Raw genomic sequence first — 21,347 nt, 5'->3', positions numbered from 1 at the left:
CATCCTTTGACACCGCAGCCGAAAGCAAGGCTGGTTATGTCCTACCTCGACTAATGTATTGTGTCGATGAAGGTATCCATTATGTCAAACGCTTGCCTTCCTTGTCATTAACTTTGTGAGTCATTCTACCTTTTGTGATACCCTTGATCCAATTGAGATTACTTATCTGAGTATTGTCGGGCATCGTACACTTGACCACCGTAGTGACATCTTCGTCGTATACATCATTGCTATCTTGAGTATCTGCATAGTAAGAGTAATTTGATATCTACTTTTTGCCTCACTTGTATATTGGCATAAAGAAAATGGGAAGCAAGAAAAGTTCAAAAAGAAAGAAAGAAAGAAAGCTGATAAGCAGAAGGAGATACAAGTGCCAATAATACATCATATAGTGAAACGTCAAGTTTATCACTCCAAGTTTGCGAAGTTGTTACCCTCTACATGCAATCAAGCTAGCGTATCTCGAGTTTGTGCCACATGATCTTAGTATTCGATAGGTAAATCTTGTATGATCATTCCTTTGGTTAACCCCATTATCTTTGAGTGTGAGTCTCTTTTGTTTCCTCTCTTACATTTGAGGTCATCTTGCATTGCTTTGAGTTCATTCGGATCTGGCCTAATTATTTTAATATCTTGATCCACTTATTGCTTGGTTTTGGTCCACTAAGCCTCCAAGCTCAACATATTAGCCTTTTGCAGGTTCATAGGTGTGGGAACATTTATCAACAATTCAACACCATATTACTCATTTGGTACACATTGATCGATATTTGATCCTTTGCATCCGAGTGGAGAAGTGTCATCATGTATAGGGAGAGGATTTGTAGAGCAATTTGTGAGAGGCCTCGATGCAAGAAAACCACACAATGGCGGTGGCCATGGCAAATCCACCAACAAAAAACACAAACCAAGTACTTGTACATCGAAAAAGTACTCCCTCCGTAAACTAATATATAAGAGCGTTTAGATCACTAAAGTAGTGTTCTAAATGAGCGTTTAGATAACTAAAGTAGTGATCTAAACGCTCTTATATTAGTTTACAGAGGGAGTACAATGACAAGGACCACCACCGAACTCATGAGGTGTCGTGAAGGGTTGTGAACACTGCACAAGGCAACAGAGTGGAAAAGAAGCTGGACAAGTGCTAGGTTAGCTGAATGGTGAGCATATTTGGTTCCGACGAGATCAACACAAAAGCTTGTTCGATTCAGAAAAGTTGAAGTGCGCTCCGAGCCGTGGCACGCACGGCTGCCCCTAAAAACTCACCCTCCACCTCAAATGGACGTAGGCGCAAGGCGGTCAGCACAACATGCAGACCTTTGCAGCCACAGCTACTACCACTCTGGTGCGATATAAGTAATTCCGGACAGAGGAAGCACATTACTCCGAATTCAGAATCTGGAGAAGAGAAGCACAAGATAGTTGATACAGCTGTTTCTTCCACACGACATGCCTAGCTGTCTTCCAGTCCAACACCATTCAGGGCAGTGTGCATATATAGCGTAGAATAGTTACAGAATTTGTTCTCATGGAGAGATGCAGCGCGTTAGATAGACATAAGCGGGTCAAATTAACCGACGTCGTTGCTTACCTAAAGTTCTAGTAACATGGTAAGAGCGACTTGGAATTTAATAGTAACATCGGCACCAGCACAGATAAAAATGAGAATCTCGGTTGCCAACTCTAACAGCTTCACAGCACATCAGAGTCGGAAAGAATGCAACCTCCTAGGAAGAAGTTTTGGTAGCAGCAGGGCTTCTACCAAACTGAATGATCATCGGCTTGCCCTTGAACGCATAACCATGCGCTAAATTCTGCAAAATCAGAAACCGCGTCATTCTTTAGCACTTCTGGTTCTCAAGGACTGAATAAGGAATTAAAAAAACTCCAATTGGAACTTATTTCCTGACAACAAATGGCATTCAATGTTTTTCCTTTTTGATCTTATAACTTTGCTACTTCAGACAAAGTTTGTTAGTGCTGGGCACAGCGAGCAGCTTTTGATCTGAGTATCCAGATGGGGTTTCTACCATAATTTTAGTAAATTAGCTTTATTGTGTCATATTACAAACTAATGGGTAAAATCAGAGTCACTAACCAGTGCACGTTGAGCAAGTTCGACAGATGGAAATGTCACAAAAGCTTGGCCCCGCATTCGACCTTCCTGGAGCAAGATCAGAATATTTCAGAAACAGAAGAATGTGCTAGCAAAATGAAACAAAATGGTGGCAGATTTTTTAATGTTGTCCAAAAACAAATGTCAGCTTGCTCGATAATTTTCACCATGATCCACAGATGTAGGAGCAAGGAACATCATTTGGATATTGATTTATGAATAGGTTCCTTTTTGTAATCATAATCATGGGGCACAAGCAAAAGATATGTACACATCTAACCTGCATTAACTTGATACTTAAACCAGATCTTGCAGCATCCAAGCTTTCAAACACAGATCCTGTTAAGAGCAGTTTGAAACAAGGTGAGGAAATGAAAAAGCACTAAGATGTGCAGAATCAACATTCTAAGAAACACAGTATTCAGTCTCCCTCGGTCATACCAAAGACATAGTAGAAGTCATCATGAACAACATCTTTTGCCAAGTTCTTAATATATAATACACTGGCAGGATTCCCTGGCGTGTAATTCTGCAAAACAGACACAAGCATGTGTCAGTCAGGCATCAAAACATAATTGAACTGTATGTTATTTCAATAAACAGAAGGGACATTTTGTAAGTCTTGACTTGCGAAAAATCAGCATTTTCCCATAGTTTTTCGTTAAAAAAAGCGGATAATGATGTCCATTTTGATGAATAGCAAGAAAAAAACAAATACAAGTAATGCCCATCAGTTGATCATTGTGTCATAGTGACATAATAGACCCAACCACATAACAGCTAGCAGCACCAGCTTATGAAACCACATTTAAAATCTGCTAATAGGAACCATGCTTCCAATTATTAGCATCTCATCATCAAGATAAAAAGAACGAAATTAAGTGAACAGATGATGATACATACACTGTGTATTGGTAATAATCATCTTGAAGTTAAAAAGAAATATCACTAAAACTGTACATCATCGAGATGTTCAGGCTGACCAGTACTCACGATGTTTGTGCAACAACAACAACAAAGCCTTTCAGTCACAAACAAGTTGAGGTAGGCTAGAGTTGAAACCCATAGATGATGTTTGTGCAAATGGCATAAAATACTGAATTTATCTACCTTGAACATGGGAAGGGACAAAATCTCCTCTGTCGATAATTTCTCTTTCTCTATTTCCTGAGGCATGGCAAAATGTTTCTCTTCAAGTTGTTCATCTCTAGAGGCCAATCCCTTGTCGATAGTACTCCGATCAGCAAGTTCCTTATAAGCAGCCTTAGGGACAAGTTTTATCTGCACAGAACCATTGCACTTGAGAATGAATAAGTAATAAAACTTTTGAGTTCTGAGAAAGAATGCTTCACCTGCAGTACTGGATTTTTCTTCTTTATTACTTGAAGCTCATTGGGAACTAATGCAGCTGGTTTCACCCCGACCGATTCATGGGCGACACTTCTATCAACTGCAGGACCAACAATAGCTTCATGCTTTGCGCGCTTGACTTTCCTTGTATCAACATCTTCCTATATATAAAGCACACATAAACTTTTGGCAAAGATACTACAAACTAAAAGATAGAAACACAAGAATTGGTACGAACATCAGAAGACTCCATCTCAGACTCATCACTAGACAAATCAGCCAAATGAAGTTTCTCTGTCATAGAAGGCTGCGGTGGTGGAGGGGGGGGAGGAGCAGGCACTTGTGATGGTAGAGGTGGAGTAGGCAATGCCGTCCGAAATGGAGCTGGAAGGTTCATCTTGTTCATCAAATGCAACACCTGTTACAGAAATACATCAATCCAAATACATTTGCTCATGCTAAATGCACAAAATAATTCCTTGTGAACTGTAACAGTAGTCCACGAGGTTGAAATTCTAATAAACCTGAGTGTAAAATCGGGGAACGGCAATGAGAGAGTTGACAATATTTGTCAATATGTTTCCATCTGGTGGTGGATATGCATACCTAAAAATAAATCAAGAGTTAATCACATTTCTCAAGTAAGATGGTGGATTAGGACTGCTAACATGGATAACGGAAAGAGCTTCTGCAGAAAAGAATTGGTTGACCTCGTTGGAAAACTATGAAACATTTCAGAAGTATGGAGTATGGAGTATGGAGTATGGAGTCTTAGAAGTCAGAATTGCATCTTGGTCAGGATATAGAACTTCAAAGTTCGGAAGTGGCAATAAACGCTTGCATTGATAACTCACAGGCCATTAGACGGGTCATAAATCCAGTAGTGGTAAATTGAGCTACTAACTTCTCATACAGACAAGCATTTTGTTGAAACGGGAACAAGAAGACAACTTTTAAATTAGAGATAAAACTACTACTTTTTTTTGAACAAGATAATGTACTTATGTAATCCCTGCTGGTAATAAAATAGACCAGGATTCCCTGAAAATAGAATAAGACCAGGTCATCTTACCCTTGTCGAGCTATACAAATGGAAACAGCAACTTTGGTCGCCATCTCCATATCTGGTTTATGTCAGCAACCCAATTACGGCCACAGCAGCCCATGGGCCGGGCCTGGCTGAGTGCCACACCAAGGGGGGCCTGACTACAAGTATCAACGTAGAGCGCAGTGAAGATTCATCCGGGCTTGGATCAGGCAAACGGCACGGCGGCTTCCTCCTTCCCCTACCTCCTGTACTCTCTCCTACCTCCCTTCCAAATTCCCTTGTATCAGACCTTGATTCCCCTGTAATGGAGTAATCTGTGAGTGGAACCTAACATCGCGGCATCAGAGCCTCCCTCCACCCTTCCGACTTGCCACAAATCCTCCCGAGTTCGTCCAATTTCTGCCCATTTTTTTCCACCACCATGCATCCTGAGTTGAAAGCTTACCTTGACGAGTTCGAGGCGAAGGCCCAGGCGCGCCACGACGCCAGTGCCAGGCTGTTCGACGCGTTGTTCTCCAAGCTCATCACGGGAGCTTCGACCCCTCAGCCGGCGCGCTCCGCGGTCATGGCCTCCGATGGCGGCCTCATCCACAATACCCTTGTTCCCGCGGTCGTCCCCGGCGTCTTCTCCGCCCCCTCTTCCACCAGCAAAGCCCAGGAGGTCCTCGAGCTCATCACCGATGCGTCCCCCGCATGCATCGCGAGGGCGCCCGTCACCTGTTCGACAGATTGCTCGCACCAAGTCCTCGCGGGCGTCTCGACTCCACAGCCGGTGCGTCCCATGGGCACGGCAGCCGATGGCGGCCTCACCGACGACGCAAGAGTCCCCACGGTCATCCCCGACGCCTTCTCCTCCGCCACCAATTCCCAGGGGGTCATGGCATCCCCCCATGGTGCATTTTTGGACTCCATCAACACGATGCCCATGACCTGTTCGACGACTGGCTCGACCCAGGTTGACGCCGTCGCCAACGTCGATGAGACCCCAGACGCCGCCACCACCGTCCACCCCGAGCACGCGGACATCGTCAACTACACGGAGGTCACGCAGCTCATACCGGTGCAGGCAACGCTCTCCGTCGACATCAGCACCTGCTCTGCCGAGGTCATTTCCTCAACGGCAACCACCACTGACACCATCCCCATGGCAACCAAACCAGCTCCGACCAAGTGCTCGGCAGAAGCTCCTGCCCACGCGAGTGTCTGGGTGCAGCCTCCGATCGCCACCATCGACATTGTCGATGAGACATATGACACCACCACCGAACACCTGCACCCGCCTTCCTTCGAACATCGACCATGGCCACCGCCTGTACAAGTGCAGATCAATCACGCGGGACACCTCTTCAGGCCAAGTCCGTGGCCGTCGTTCACACCTCTGTCAAACACAACCTACCCGGAAAGGCCTTGTTCAGGTATACATCGTCAATCACATGGAGGTCCCGGCTTCAGTCCTTGGTTAATTAGGTTGATGTTCAGAGATGTTCCCCTGGAGGAGCCTAGCCATTGTTTTCCAGCTCCAGATATGCAGCTTGAGTGTAAATTTGGGTTCAGCTATGGGCTTGTTCTGTCCCTGATTAGAAAAATGGCATCCCCTCAATCAAACAAGTCTTCATATCGACCGGATTGTGCAACCAAACGTGCAGTAGTACAGAACACCGAGAAGCACTTCACCTCATCCGTGCAGCACTGGGTGTTGGATATTTCTGCAGGTTTCAGTCAGATATCCTTGGAGGAACTCTCTGTCCATTCAGTTGCAGGCTATCCTTTCAGTTGTTTCTTAGGTGCACAATTGCAGTCCGGGCGTCCACCGGATCAGGCACCATCTGATATTAAAGGATTGACTGAGTTAGAATTTCTTGATGTGTATACTCGGTCTGACCATTTGGTGTCATTTGCTGCTGCTATTCCTGCGTCATGTACAGTCTTCTCCAGCCATGAATCAATGAGGCTTCATCACAGGTTGACACAATGCATGCGACATCAGGTTCGCCAATTGCATTTTCCTGGACAGACTAAGTGGCCATGCACATTTAGATCTGACAAGCGAAAGTCATGGTATCCACCTCAAGGCCTCTTGTCAGACCAATATACGGGTGAGCATCATGAACATATTTGCCTTGATACTATCTGTCGTGCCTTGCATACAAAGAGCACTTGTTCTGAATATTATGCACGAATTTCAATGGAGCAAGATTCTCAGAAGTGGTCGATGTTACTCCATTTGAATCAGTGGGCTCCCCTTGCATATTTTGGAATGGCGTACTCCAGTCAAATCAGTCTCTGTGATTGTACTGTACATACAAATGATTCAGTACAATGCTGGGTATTGGGTGTCTCTGCAAGTATAAGTACTGATGCATGGCTCAGCTTGAGATTCCTTGGAACAGACTGTAGGCTAATTGATACTGGTACACATGCAGGACGTTGGATTTATTTGGATTTCAGCAACATTGGATTTCAGGGTCGTCAGTCCTATTCATGCTCTATATTGCACCTGATGGCAGAAGCTGAATATTTTGCCCATTGGAATATCATTTATAAGTTCTATCGAGAGGCACTTACTCTAGCAAGGGAGTTATGGCATACATACCAATTCAGATTTTTCAGTGTCACTCTTGTTCTTGTACAGTGGCACAACATGCTTCTTGCTCATGGATCAGTACTCTGCACAATGCATAAAAGGGTGCTACAGATTGTGGAAGAATTAAGGGACCTCATACCTACAATATTGCTTAGGAACAATGGTTCAAAAAATTCAGTTGCGGAGCTCACATACAGTACAAGTATATGGAATCGAGAGGGTTGCAACTTTGTGATTTGGATGACGCCCATCAATGAAGAGTCGACTTCGACTGTAATTCCACCTGTGAGAAGTTATTTCAATGAGTTTGCAAGTTCTCGTTCACTGATGCATTCAGTACATGCATTCAGTTATAGCATGCCAAGTGCGACAACTCTCAAATGGGCTACAAAATTCGAAGCTCTTATTCTGGGCAAATTGTCTCAGATCTTCTGTTTGCAGTTAGTCCAACTAAAACACCGATGGCCTTTCTCTGTTGAAGCCATGTCCACTCAGCAACTCTTATTTCGCATGAAGACTAGTACTGAATCTGTGACACTACTGAAGATATATTCAATAATGTTTCAAGATTGGATTGCTCATTTCCTTGGCAGTACTTCAGCTAGTGGCTATCACCTTGGGCAGTTGTGGGATCCTGGAGGCCTTGCAATTAATCTATGCAGTACACGTGCATTGACATTCCCAATACAATATTTGATTGAGTTCTGGAGTGCATGTGTGCTTTATGTATGCACGCAAATGAGACTGGAGAAGCCAATGACCAGAGATGAACTCAATCAGTGGATGGCCATAATTTTCTTCCTTGGAACATTGAGGTTTGATTGCAGCCTTGACACGTTGCTAGTGCTACTGGGGTTCTTGCCACCATTTTGTTGCCAGTCAAGCAAGTCCATGAGGAGTGGGAAAATCTGTGTGTTTGGCGCATCTGATGATCTAGGGAGCTTCATGGTTGTCCAGGGAGACTATTGGTTTTCAGCTTCAAATCAAGAAAATTCAAGGGAGGGGTTTCATCAGTGTCGCTGCCCTCTTCATGCAAGGCATCGTCGACCACAAGTTTACCTCGGCCTCGACCAAGTTCCGCATGGCAGCGCCTCAGCCACGACCGCTTCTCCAAGTTCTTTCAAGTCCACCTCGATAATTGCTACTTCCATGACAAATACCACGAAGAATCTGACATGATCAAGGATCTTCAAGCACCCTGGGACCCTGGTGAGCTCTGTGTGACAGCGGCTTGGGGTCAAGCCGAATCTCAAGGGGTAGGGGATGTCAGCGACCCAATTACGGCCACAGCAGCCCATGGGCCGGGCCTGGCTGAGTGCCACACCAAGGGGGGCCTGACTACAAGTATCAACGTAGAGCGCAGTGAAGATTCATCCGGGCTTGGATCAGGCAAACGGCACGGCGGCTTCCTCCTTCCCCTACCTCCTGTACTCTCTCCTACCTCCCTTCCAAATTCCCTTGTATCAGACCTTGATTCCCCTGTAATGGAGTAATCTGTGAGTGGAACCTAACAGTTTACTTGTAAGCTTTACTGGGTATGCCTTATATATCGCGTTTGGGCAACCCTCTCAACAATTAAGAGATCCATTCAAAGAACACGGAGACTAATTTAAGTTAGAAGTCTCCCCACCTGGGAGACTTCTTACAAAATACCTTTAATACCAGGCATTTTTATATAAGGTGCCCACACATTCAAATAAATTTGACCAACAATTAGACCAATAAAATGTCGGTTATGTGACATGAAAGAGATATCATTTAGGAATTCAACGATATTAATTTTGTGTCACAGAACTAAAATATTATCGGTCTAGCTCTTGGTCAAACTGAATGTTTGAATGTGTGGGTGCCTTGTATTTTAGAACAAAAGAGTACTACAAATACAAAGGTGAAGTTGCAGATAGCAGCTCGCATCTTTAGTTACTTCGCTTCATTCTAATAACACATAACATATCAATTACCTATATGAAATGGCTTAAGTGATCATAACTCATAAGAAAAGGAAGATGTTGGAAGATAATGAGTGAAACAACGACGATGGTGATAACATACTCAAGATGAGGAGGAAATGAATAATCCACACCAAGCCTAGAAGCGATCGGTTCGGCAGTTGATGTAGGATTCTCTTGATTCTGGGAATTCGTACTTGGCACTTGAGGCATCCCATGAGCTAATTCCTCTTGATGCTTCTCGTTCACATTCTTGGCATTTGGCTGGTTTGCTCTCTCAACTATCAGTACTTTCCCAAGGATTCTGAACCTGCCAAAACCAGCCCTTAGCGGAAAAAAAAACAATGAAGGACAGAAATTCACAAAAACAATTCATATTCCGCAGCTAGTTCGAACAAAGAAAATGTACAACTAATCAAGCAGAGCGTGTACTTGAGGAAAGGAACCTGTTCAACACAGACTGCGCCTGATTGGCCGCCATATCGTCCCTAAAATCCACAAATGCACAGTTCCTCAGCCTGTAACGGTGAAAATAGTTTCAGTAAAAAATATACCACATGTGTTACCTAGACGAACAGACAAATCTCAGTATACCTAAAGAACTTCTTTTGAAATAGTATACATAAGGAACTCTGCTAGCTAAATCACAAGTTATCAAACACAGTTAACATGTAAAACACCAAAGAAAGCAGGAGTGGACAGGTGACAGGGAGGAGGAAAGTACTTTCCACCGCAGAGGCGAACGGATGTGGCGCCATAGTGGGAGAAGAGTCCGAATAGCATCTCCTGTGTGATCGCCTCTGGGAGGTGCCGCACCAGGAGCGTTGCCGGCGCCGGAGCAGACCCAGCCTGCTGATGTAGAAGCGGTGGCGGCGGAGCAGAGGAGAGATTCCCGGGCAGTGGAGGAAGCCGATGCGGCGGAAATGACTCCATCGGAGACGCCGGTGGCTTGGCGATGGATTTGGACAGGTAGCAGTGGCGGAGCGTGACAGCAACCAAGAGGGGGCCGATTTCAAACTGAAGGCAGAATATGCATGGAAATTCACAACATAAAGTGAAACAAAATATACATGGGTATTGTTGTCCAAGTAACAGTATCTAGTGCTTCACATCACTAGAATACACCGGAATGACCAAAAGAAGACTAAATATAACCAATAACCACAGATATGCTCTTCTAGACTTCTTAGCTTTGAAATTGGCAATTATATCATCGTTACTTATTTTACGTGAAACAAAAAACAAAAAATCTTCATTACTTCTTCTCTGAATCAGACATGGATGACTGCACTAAACATATCATTTTGTGAAGTAAACTAGCAAAGTAGCAATCCAGTGGCAAAAACTGCAGATAATCTTCTCTGAATCACCATTGGGTATATTAATTTTCTAGTGATTGTTGTGAATTATAAGCATATAATACAAAACCTGTAGATAATTTAAGGGATTAGTGTCTCCTTTTTATTTATTTATTTTTTGTACATGTTTGTTCAGTGCTAGACAGGAGCGGAGTAGCAGTAGCAGACTAGCAGTGAATGTATACAGAATCGCCGTATGATACTGGACCGACGGATGCATACCTTGCTAGTTGCTTGCTCCTTCGACCTCCGGTCCTTCAGGCTTCGGCAGCAGTTCACAGAATAGCCGGCAGCACGAGAAGGGCCAGCAGCCAGCAATGGCTGCGTGCAGCGCTTGCAACGACCAGCCGGCGGAGGCCGGCGGGCGGCGGCTAGAGGACGGTGCGGCGGACCGGCGGACGGCGGCGCTCGGCACTTTGGCAGTCGAGAAGGGGAATTGGGAGGAAGACCTATAACTAAATCGCCATGGCAGAAAGAGAGGTCCCTATGTGCCGCTCAATGCGTCCAGGAGCAGGGGGACGCACATAGGGCGACCCGACTGGGCCAGCCCATTCTTCGGGCTGTAGCTGTACATGGCTTCGTGCACTCTTTTTTTTTTTTTGAGGGACATAAAGGAGACCGAGACACCGAGGCCTTTGGCTCCTCGTGCAACCGAATGGATTCATCCTCCTGATGATCTAGTGAAAGTAAACGTCGATGCTGCTGTTGGCCGAGGCGCAGTGGGTGTTGTGGCTGCCTTGTGTAGAGACCGAGATGGTAATTTTCTAGGTGCATCCACAATAGTCTTTTCATACATATCAGACCCGACAATACTAGAGGCCTTGGCTGTTAGAGAAACCCTAGCTCTAGCAGATGAGCTGTATGAGAGGAAGATCCATGTGGCTTTGGACTGCAAGATGATCGTTGGTGATATCAAGCAAAAGAGTACCGCAAAGTACGAAGCGATCGATCGTTGGCTCCACCAACAGAATCTGGACTGCCTGACCCCCGCGTCGACCCAAGCCGGGCGACTCGGGGGAAACCCTAGCCACCGCCGGCCGGGCATCCACCGTTCGCCCACCCCGCGTCACCGTCGCCGGAGGGCTGGCCGGCGAAGCCGCGCCCCGGGCCCTGGGATGGCGGCGGCGGGGCCATTTCTCCCTCCCCGAGCCCCAATCCCCCGCCCTTTGCCTCCTCCCCACCCAAATCTGGTTTGGCGGCTCCGGCGACCTCCACCGGCGACTGCAGCGGCCTCCCCCGGTTTCCCCTGCTCGCTGGCGGCGCAGGTGGCTTGCCGCGGCCGCGGCCCCCCTGCGTTGGCTCTCGTTCACCCGGACACGATTTGGGTGCTCCTCCCAGCGGGTGACGGTGCTTTCCGGCCGGCCGGCCATGGCGGCCGGGTGCGCCCTACTTGCTGCGGCTACCCCCGACCCCGACCCCCCCCCCCCCCCCCCCCCGCTCGAGCTTCGGGCCGACCTCTTCGGGAGGCGGCCATGGAGGCGGCTTGTCCTGCCGATGGTGCCTGTTTCTTGCAGCTCGCCGGTCAGGAGTGTGGCTGCGCGCGAGACCCCTTCAACACCACCGCCACCCACCACCACCCCGCAGGGGCGGCTTCTGCCCGGCGGCCATAGACCTGCGTCCCTTTCCTGTGTTCATGGTTGGCCGGCGCGGCCTCGGACCCGGCGAGCCCCGGGAGCTGCGCTCTTTCCGGCTGCTTTGGCTCACTAGCTCCTCGGCGTCTCCGCACCACCACCACCTTGCCGGTTCCTTGGTTGGTCGTCCATCCCGATGCATCTTCATATCCGACATTGCTCTAGGAGCTGCGTCCCCTTCCAGCTCCTGGGCCCGCCGGCGCCATGCTGCTCCGGTCCCGGGTGGCCCGGGTCTGCGCTCCCTTCCAGATCCTGGCTCGTCCGGGGCTACGACCACCGTTCCCATATCCACCACCTCTCATTCCGGGCAGCCGCGCAACCTCGCCCTCCTTCAGAGTTCGCACGTCCAGCGGCGCCCGATGCCTCCTCCGGCGTTGTGCGCGGCTCACCTTCCTGCAGTCGCAACTCCAGCGAACGCCCGACAACCTCCTCTCTAATTCGTGTTTCGAAGGCTTGGGATTGCTCGGAATTGGCTAGGGAGAAATCCCTGCATCTTATGCTGGTAGCGGCGACACCCGCGGGTGTCGTACCCTTCTTGGAGGCGCTGCCATGGTCGTTTTTCTGTGCCCCTCTTCGAGCATCAGGGGAAACCCTAGGTTCGGATTTCCGGATCGGGCAACGATGACGTCTCGGTGTTGTTCTCTCTTGAAGGCGTTGTCTTGGTTGCTCGCGGCGTCCTCGGTGCTAGGTTCGGAGCTTTTGGTCACCTAGTTGTTGGTTGGACTGCTTCTCTGGTCGGCGACTTTAGCTGTGTTCCTCTTTGCTTGGGTCGTGTATCTTATGACTCTCCGCTTCGGGCACCATGTTCACGCCCATTGCGTCCGTGTCATGTGTTGTACCACCTGTTGTACTCATTCTAACTTCTTCTATCAATGCAATGATACGCTAGCTTTGCGTATTCCCGAAAAAAAAGTACGAAGCGATCACATAAGAAATCATAATTAGGAAAGCTACTTTTATTTCTTGTAATATAGTTCATGAATTTAGGAGCTCGAACATCGAGGCTCACAGACTCGCAAAGCATGCATTATCCCTAGGGCCTGGCCGCCATGTTTGGTTAGGCCAGCCCGATGGTCTCTCTTTCGTCCCTGTAAACATTGTGATGATGCAATAAAGAGTTTCAGAGTTTGCCTAAAAAAACTATTTTCTCAGAAAAAACGTATTTTAGCAATACGTAATGTAGCGCTTTTTTTCAAGCGCTTTTTTGCGGGGTTTTTCTTTCACGCGTATTGCAGCACCACGTACTATTGCGTTTCTTTATAAAACGCAGTCGTTTGTTAATACTCCCTCCGATCCATATTACTTGTCGCTCACATAGATGTATACATCCATTTCTCCGACAAGTATTTCTGGACAGAAAGAGTATTTGTGAACAAACTTTTGAAAAAATTGAACATTATTGAAACACGAATATTAAAAAAGTTAATATTTATAAATTTTCTGAATATTTTTCGAATATTATGAACATTTTTAAAATTTTGAAGATATCCGTACAAATTTGAAAAAAATCATAACTTTTTTAAGAATGTGAACATTTTTTGATAAAAAATTGGAAACACATGCGAAAATTTGAAAAATAAGAAAAAAAATATTAAATTCCAAATATTTTTTGAAAAACACACAAAAAATTAAAATTGCAATTTTTATGAAAATACAAACAATTTTAAATTCCTGGAATATTCTTTGAGTTTATGAGAAAAATATATGAAATGGGAAAAATTCTAAACAAATTTAAATAAAACATTTTTTGAAAACACGATAAAAATTGAATTTATGAGAATTTTTTTAAATGGAAATATTATTGAAATTCCAAACAATTTTGAAAAACCATGAACATTTTTTTCAATTTTTTGAACAAAATTTGAAAACATGAACATTTTTTTGAAATGGAAATAAACTTGAAAAACAAAAAAGAAAATGAAAAGGAAAGGGGGAAAGGAAAACAAAAAAAACGTTGTTAAAACAGGTTGGCTTAGTCGGGGGCGCCCCTGTGTGTCGGGCGCCTATATGTCGCAGTGAGAGGTGTGCACCGCTGCAGTTAGGCTGGGGAGGTGAGCTTCTTGGGTCGGGCCACAATTGTTATAGTTGTCAAAAAAACTATTTGAGGGAGGGGTCCGCCCAAAATTACTAATTAATGGGTACCTTTGCAAAGGTCACTCTCACCTCCTATGATACTGACAAGTGTCATACTGCATGTAGGACACTTGGTACAACCCGGGAGTTTTGTGTTTCTTTTCGTAGATTTCTTTTTCCAAAGTGTTCTATCTTATAAACCGTGCATCCGAATCACGAACCATTTTCACCACTTGGAAATATGTTCTAGAGGCAATAATAAATGTTATTATTTATTTCCAAGCTTATGATTAATGTTTATTTTCTGTGGTAAAACTATGAAGGTTCTCGAGTCTGCATATAAACGAGATTCGAAAGAAAACCCGTTTGTAGGTGTGGAATAATACACACCAAATAGATCTCGAGTCTCGCCTCTAACACTGACTCGTGTATTGTTGATGATCATGTTTTTCCAATCATTGGCATTAGAGTAACAAGGATGCCAACAATAATGAGAACACATAGTTGGATGAACAAGGGTGTTGGACAATGATATACTTCGAGATCACATCATCACATAGTTGTAAGTATAATAATACTAATGTTAACACATACTCACTTTGTTAGACCATGAGAGTAGTAGTTTCATGTCGGACGGTGTACTTAGGGTTCATTAAACTTTACCCAGGTAGTCATAACGGAAATTTTCGAGTGCATCAAAAAGTATGTCTACGCTTGATAGCTCGAGATTGAGACTTGCTCCTCCAACAATGGAGAGATATTCTTCATGCCCTCTCGATGTTTCAGGTCCATCATCGTCTATCCAGATACAGCGTTATGATCACGGGGATGCCGGAATAGGTAAACGAGAAAAAGAACAAAACCGGTAATGATGATAAATTGGTATATTGATCAATTCTTGCTTCACATGGATACCGATAAGTATTGACTCGAGTTTTGTTATATCTTGGAGCAAAGGGAATTGTGTGTGAAAATGATAGATTCGCTCAATAAGTAATTCGTGTGGGTGTAGGGGTCAATATGGATGTCCATAGTTCTGCTATTGTTCATTGACCGGAAGGAGTTCGGGTCATGTCTACACTTTACCAAACCTGCGGGGTCGCACGCTTAAGGTCTGTCAATCAGTGAGTACTAGAAGTGTTAGGAGCTTGATAGAAATTCGCCGGAAAAGTTTCGAGAATGTCAAAAATGTTTCGGAGAGAGAACTGAAAGTGTTTCAAAGAAAATCGAAAGCATTCAAAAAAACAAAGAACTGGAAAAGTTCTAGAGGCACTAATAAACCACCGGAAGGCTCAGGAAGGTTCCAGAATTTTCTGAAGCCTTCTGGAAAGTTCTAGGGCTACATGGGTTGGTCCCATGGGCAAAGGTCCAAGTGGGGGCATCCACATGGGCCCTAGTGGCCCATGAGTGGGGTGCCCCTAGTTTTTATGCCCAATCTACCAACACATCTCCAATGCATCTACTTTTTCAAACACTTTTGCTCTTGTTTTGGTCTCTAATTTGCATGATTTGAGTGAACTAACCTGGACTGATGTTGTTTTCAGCAAAATTACCATGGTGTTGTTTTTGTGCAAAAATAAAAGTTCTCATAATTGCATGGGGATTTTTGGAGAATTATTTTGGAAAAAATGGAATGAAGATGGACTACAAAAGAGCCACATGGGCCCCACAAGACCAGGTGGCGCGACCACCCCCTGGACGCACCACCCAGGCTTGTGGGGCCCCTGGACCTCCTTTTGACCTGATTCTGACGATATAAGTTCACATCTTCGGAGAAAAAAATTAGAGAGAAAGTTTCATCGCGTTTTATGATATGGAGCCGCCGCCACCTCATGTTCTTCGTCGGGAGCCCTGATTTGGTGTTCGTTTGTGGCTCCGAAGAGAGGAATTTGTCGCCATTATCATCACCGACCCTTCTCCATCAACAATTTCATGATGCTCACAATCATGTGTGAGTAATCCCCTTGTAGGCATAATGGAGGTAGATGGGATTGGATGAAATTTCATATGTAATCATGTCAATTTGTTAGGGCTTGATCCCTAGTATCCACTATGTTCTGAGATTGATGTTGCTATGACTTTGTTGTGCTTAATGCTTGTCACTAGGGCCTGAGTGCCATGATTTCAGATCTGAACATTTTATGTTTTCATGAATATGTTTATGTTCTTGATCATATTTGCAAGTTGTATGCACCTGTTATTGTTCTGAACCTTAGATCCCAAGGTGACACTGATTGGGATATTGACGGGGATGACTTTAACTTGAGAAGTTCATGTATTCACTATGTGTTAATGCTTTGTTCCGGTTCTTTATTAAAAGGATCGCACTAATTACCATTAGTTTCCATTAGGACCCCACTGCCATGAGAGGGTAGGACAAAAGATGGCATGGAAGTTCTTACCACAAGCACGTATGACTATACGGAATACATGCCTACATATGATTGATGAATGAGAGCTATTGTGTATCGCTCTAGGTTATGTGATACGTCTCCACCGTATCTACTTTTCCAAACACTTTTGCTCTTGTTCTGGACTCTAATTTGCATAATTTGAACAAAACTAACCCAGACTGACGTTGTTTTCAGTAGAACTACCATGGTGTTGTTCCTGTGCAGAAATAAAAGTTCATGGAGTCGGGCAAAATTTCGCGGAGATTTTTTATTGAATAAATAAAAAATACTGGAACGAAGATCAACCGGAGGGGGGCCACCTGCTATCCACAAGACAATATGGCGCGCCCTGATGTCTTGTGGGGCCCATGAAGCTCCGTCTGACCTAATTCCAAGCCTATAAATTCTGTCTTCCCAAGAAAAAAAGAGAAGAAGTGTCATTGCATTTTACGATACAGAGCCACCGCCGCCTCTTGTTCTTCATCGAGAGGGTTGTTCTAGAGTCTGTTCGGGGCTCTGGAGAGGGGGATTCATAACCATTATCATCATCAACAATTCCATGATGCTCACCACCGGGAGTGAGTGTTTCCTTCGTAGGCTTGCTGGACGGTGATGGAGATGGATGAGATTTGTCATGTAATCGAGTCAATTCGTTAGGGCGTGATCTCTAGTATCCACTATGTTCCGAGATTGATGTTGCTATGACTTTACTATGCTTAATGCTTGTCACTAGGGCGTGAGTGCCATGATTTCATATCTGAACCCTCTATGACTTGATGAATATATTTGATTTCTCGATCCTATCTGCTAGTTGTATGCACTTGTTATTGTTCTGAAGTGTAGACCCCAAGGTGACAATTGACGAGGCTATGTACCTAGGGTAGGGTCATAGGCCTAACCTAGACACCCTTCCCTAGGACATCTCTCTAAAGTCAGAAGTATTCAAAGGATAACAACATCCACTCGACCAGAAGCATTCTACTCGGAAGATTCGATGTCACTCGACCGTAATAGAAACCACTCGACAGACAGAAGATCCAAAGTCACTCTGCACGGCAACGGTCGGGCGTTACTCATAGACTTAATGATCATTTATATCACTTTATTATGGACGTTACCTGTAACGCTCCCTCTTTATGTACATTGAACTCCTTGTAACGTGGGCTGGCTGGGGTCCTAGCGCACTCTATATAAGCCACCCCCCTCCACTGGCAGAAGGGTTCGCACCCCCTGTAACACACACACACACACACACATAATTCAGTCGACCGCCTCCGGGCTCCGAGACGTAGGGCTATTACTTCCTCTGTGAAGGGCCTGAACTCGTAAAACTCGTGTGTACAACTTCGCCATAGCTAGGATCTTGCCTCCTCATACCTACCCCCCATTCTACTGTCAGTCTTAGATCCACAACAGTTGGCGCCCACCGTGGGGCAGGTGTCTTAGCGACTTTTTGGTGAAGTTGCGATTTTTTCGATTCCCATCATCATGGTTTCCGGCGGTGGAATAGCTGAGGGCCGCGAGATCCGTCTCGGCGCGCTCGTCTTCGTCGCCGACGACTCCGCCTGGCTTCAAGAGGATCCACAAGACGTCGAGGCGCTCCTCGTCCGCGGGGCGACGCACTTTCGCGTGTGCGTCCGCGGCGTCCTTCTCCGGCAGCCGTCGACCCAGTATCGATCGGCTCCTGTGGTGTCCTCGCTCCGCACTGTTCGCCGGCACAAGCATTCTGGTCGATCGCGGATCCAACGGTGGGTGAGACACGCGATGGCCCGTCAGTTGGCCACCCCACAAGTCGCGGCAATCGAGCCCGAGGAAACTCTATACGGTCGGTTCGATCTGTCGACTGGCTCCGTCGAGACCGCATCCGAGTGCGACAACAGCGATCCCGCGGCGGAAGTCTTGATGGTCAACGGACCACGCAGTCCTCCTGGCTTCCCCCGCGACGACGGTGGCGATGGCGGCGGCGATCCGTCGCAGGTTCACAAGGAGTACCGCCCCGAGCCCCTTTCTTCGCAGCAGAGGGAAGAGCTTCGCCGCCGCAATATGGATGCAATTCACACTCGTATCGTTGGAGAAACCCTTGAGGCCCGGGCCTTGGAAGAGGCGCGCCTGGCCAACTTGGCTGAGCGCACTCGACTGGAGAACCTCCAGCACGCACTCGACGAGCGTGCTCGGCAGCGGATCCCTGAATCCAGTCGACGACAGCTTTTTCTGCCTCAAACTCAGGTATACCGTACTCCAATTCAAAATCTCACAGCTGCAGCCCGAATAGCGGAGTCAATTCAGCCTTCCCAGTCGCAAGCTGGCAGAGGTTTGATGCAGATCCGGGCCTTGCTCTGAGCAGCCGGAGAGCAGAACACAGCAGTGTCTCAGTCGCGGAATAGGATGCATAGCAGGTCTGTGATGGCAGATACAGTCTAGTCGGCCCAAAGCCCAAGATCACCCCCGCGGCGTGAGGGACGCGGGCACCGGCAAGATCAGCAGAGAAACTATGAGCAATATGATGACCGTCGCCGAGTGCCCACACCTCCTCCGAGGAGTGGGTCATATGTGCCTCGGCAGCACGATGACAGACGCCCTCACAGTGGCGGGCGAAGAATTCAAGTCGACCCCAGGGAGCCGGGCTTTGATGCGAGTGTTCGAAATATGCCCTAGAGGCAATAATAAAATGGTTATTATTATATTTCCTTGTTCATGATAATTGTCTATTGTTCATGCTATAATTGTATTAACTGGAAACCGTAATACATGTGTGAATACATAGACCACAACATGTCCCTAGTAAGCCTCTAGTTGACTAGCTCGTTGATCAATAGATGGTTATGGTTTCCTGACCATGGACATTGGATGTCATTGATAACGGGATCACATCATTAGGAGAATGATGTGATGGACAAGACCCAATCCTAAGCATAGCACAAGATCGTGTAGTTCGTTTGCTAAGAGCTTTTCTAATGTCAAGTATCGTTTCCTTAGACCATGAGATTGTGCAACTCCCGGATACTGTAGGAATGCTTTGGGTGTACCAAACGTCACAACGTAACTGGGTGGCTATAAAGGTGCACTACAGGTATCTCCGAAAGTGTCTGTTGGGTTGGCACGAATCGAGACTGGGATTTGTCACTCCGTATGACGGAGAGGTATCTCTGGGCCCACTCGGTAATGCATCATCATAATGAGCTCAATGTGACTAATGAGTTAGCCACGGGATCATGCGTTACGGAACGAGTAAAGAGACTTGCCGGTAACGAGATTGAACGAGGTATTGGGATACCGACGATCGAATCTCGGGCAAGTAACATACCGATAGACAAAGGGAATTGTATACGGGATTGATTGAATCCCCGACATCGTGGTTCATCCGATGAGATCATCATGGAACATGTGGGAGCCAATATGGGTATCCAGATCCCGCTATTGGTTATTGGCCGGAGAGGTGTCTCGGTCATGTCTGCATGGTTCTCGAACCCGTAGGGTCTACACACTTAAGGTTCGGTGACGCTAGAGTTGTTATGGGAAATAGTATGTGGTTACCGAAGGTTGTTCGGAGTCCCGGATGAGATCCCGGACATGACGAGGAGCTCCGGAATGGTCCAGAGGTGAAGATCGGTATATTGGACGAAGGGTATTGGAGTCCGGAATTGTTCCGGGGGTACCAGGCTATGGCCAGCATGTCCGAAAGGGGTTTCGGAGGCCCCGGCAAGCGTTGGGGGGCCTTATGGGCCAAGGGGAAGGGGCAAACCAGCCCACTAAGGGGCTGTGCGCCCCTCCCAACCCCTCTCATGTAACCAGGAGAGGTGGGGGCGCCACCCCTAGGGCAGCCGCCCCTCCCGGCTTGGGGGGCAAGTTTCCTAGGGGGTGGGGGCGCCCAAACCCATCTAGGGTTTCCCCTGGCCGCCGCCTCCTCCTCTAGATCCATCTAGAGGGGCCGGCCCCCTCTCCCCTTCCCCCTATATATAGTGAGGGGGTGGGAGGGCAGCCACACCCTTCCCTTGGCGCAGCCCCTTCCTCCTCATACATCTCCTCCTCCTCCGTAGTGCTTGGCGAAGCCCTGCCGGAGAACCACGAGCTCCATTGCCACCACGCCGTCGTGCTGCTGGAGTTCTCCCTCAACTTCTCCTCTCCCCTTGCTGGATCAAGAAGGAGGAGACGTCCCCGGGCTATACGTGTGTTGAACGTGGAGGCGCCATCCGTTCGGCGCTAGATCGGATCTTCCGCGATTTGAATCGCCGCGAGTACGACTCCATCAACCGCGTTCTTGTAACGCTTCCGCTTAGCGATCTTCAAGGGTATGAAGATGCACTCCCTCTCTCTCATTGCTAGCATCTCCTAGATTGATCTTGGTGACACGTAGGAAAATTTTGAATTATTGCTACGTTACCCAAGAGTGGCATCATGAGCTAGGTCTATGCGTAGATTCTATGCACGAGTAGAACACAAAGTAGTTGTGGGTGATGATTTGTTCAATTTGCTTGCTGTTACTAGTCTTATCTTGATTCGGCGGCATTGTGGGATGAAGCGGCCCGGACCGACCTTACACGTACACTTACGTGAGACAGGTTCCACCGACTGACATGCACTTGATGCATAAGGTGGCTAGCGGGTGTCTGTCTCTCCCACTTTGGTCGGATCTGATTCGATGAAGAGGGTCCTTATGAAGGGTAAATAGCAATTGGCATATCACCGTTGTGGCTTTTGCGTAGGTAAGAAACGTTCTTGCTAGAAACCCATAGCAGCCACGTAAAACATGCAACAACAATTAGAGGACGTCTAACTTGTTTTTGCAGGGTATGCTATGTGATGTGATATGGCCAAAAGGATGTGATGAATTATATATATGTGATG

The 21,347-nt window shown here is 46.6% G+C and overlaps 1 protein-coding gene across 4 annotated transcripts; it reads right to left on the bottom strand.

Moving 5' to 3' along the window:
* Positions 1–1,408: 1,408 nt before the first annotated feature.
* LOC123181258 (U11/U12 small nuclear ribonucleoprotein 65 kDa protein) lies at positions 1,409–10,926 on the bottom strand. Of its 4 annotated transcripts, none has more exons than XM_044593522.1 (12): positions 10,628–10,926; positions 9,772–10,064; positions 9,494–9,565; positions 9,151–9,357; positions 3,991–4,072; positions 3,705–3,884; positions 3,469–3,627; positions 3,227–3,397; positions 2,558–2,645; positions 2,397–2,455; positions 2,099–2,160; positions 1,409–1,814 (listed from the first exon to the last, which is right to left on the bottom strand). In XM_044593522.1, the coding sequence occupies exons 2-11, from the start codon at positions 9,978–9,980 to the stop codon at positions 2,134–2,136; spliced, it is 1,254 nt and encodes a 417-aa protein (XP_044449457.1). In that variant the 5' UTR covers positions 9,981–10,064; positions 10,628–10,926; the 3' UTR covers positions 1,409–1,814; positions 2,099–2,133. The 4 variants fall into 4 exon arrangements, with proteins under 4 accessions (XP_044449457.1, XP_044449456.1, XP_044449454.1 ...); XM_044593521.1 differs by having other exon boundaries at positions 2,099–2,164; positions 9,151–9,351; XM_044593519.1 differs by having other exon boundaries at positions 2,099–2,164; positions 10,628–10,925.
* Positions 10,927–21,347: the final 10,421 nt, after the last annotated feature.

Source organism: Triticum aestivum, chromosome 1D, assembly GCF_018294505.1.
Source record: "Triticum aestivum cultivar Chinese Spring chromosome 1D, IWGSC CS RefSeq v2.1, whole genome shotgun sequence".
Taxonomy (NCBI): Eukaryota; Viridiplantae; Streptophyta; class Magnoliopsida; order Poales; family Poaceae; genus Triticum; species Triticum aestivum.
Note: the sequence above shows the minus strand (reverse complement) of the source record. Positions and strands in the feature narration are given on the sequence as shown.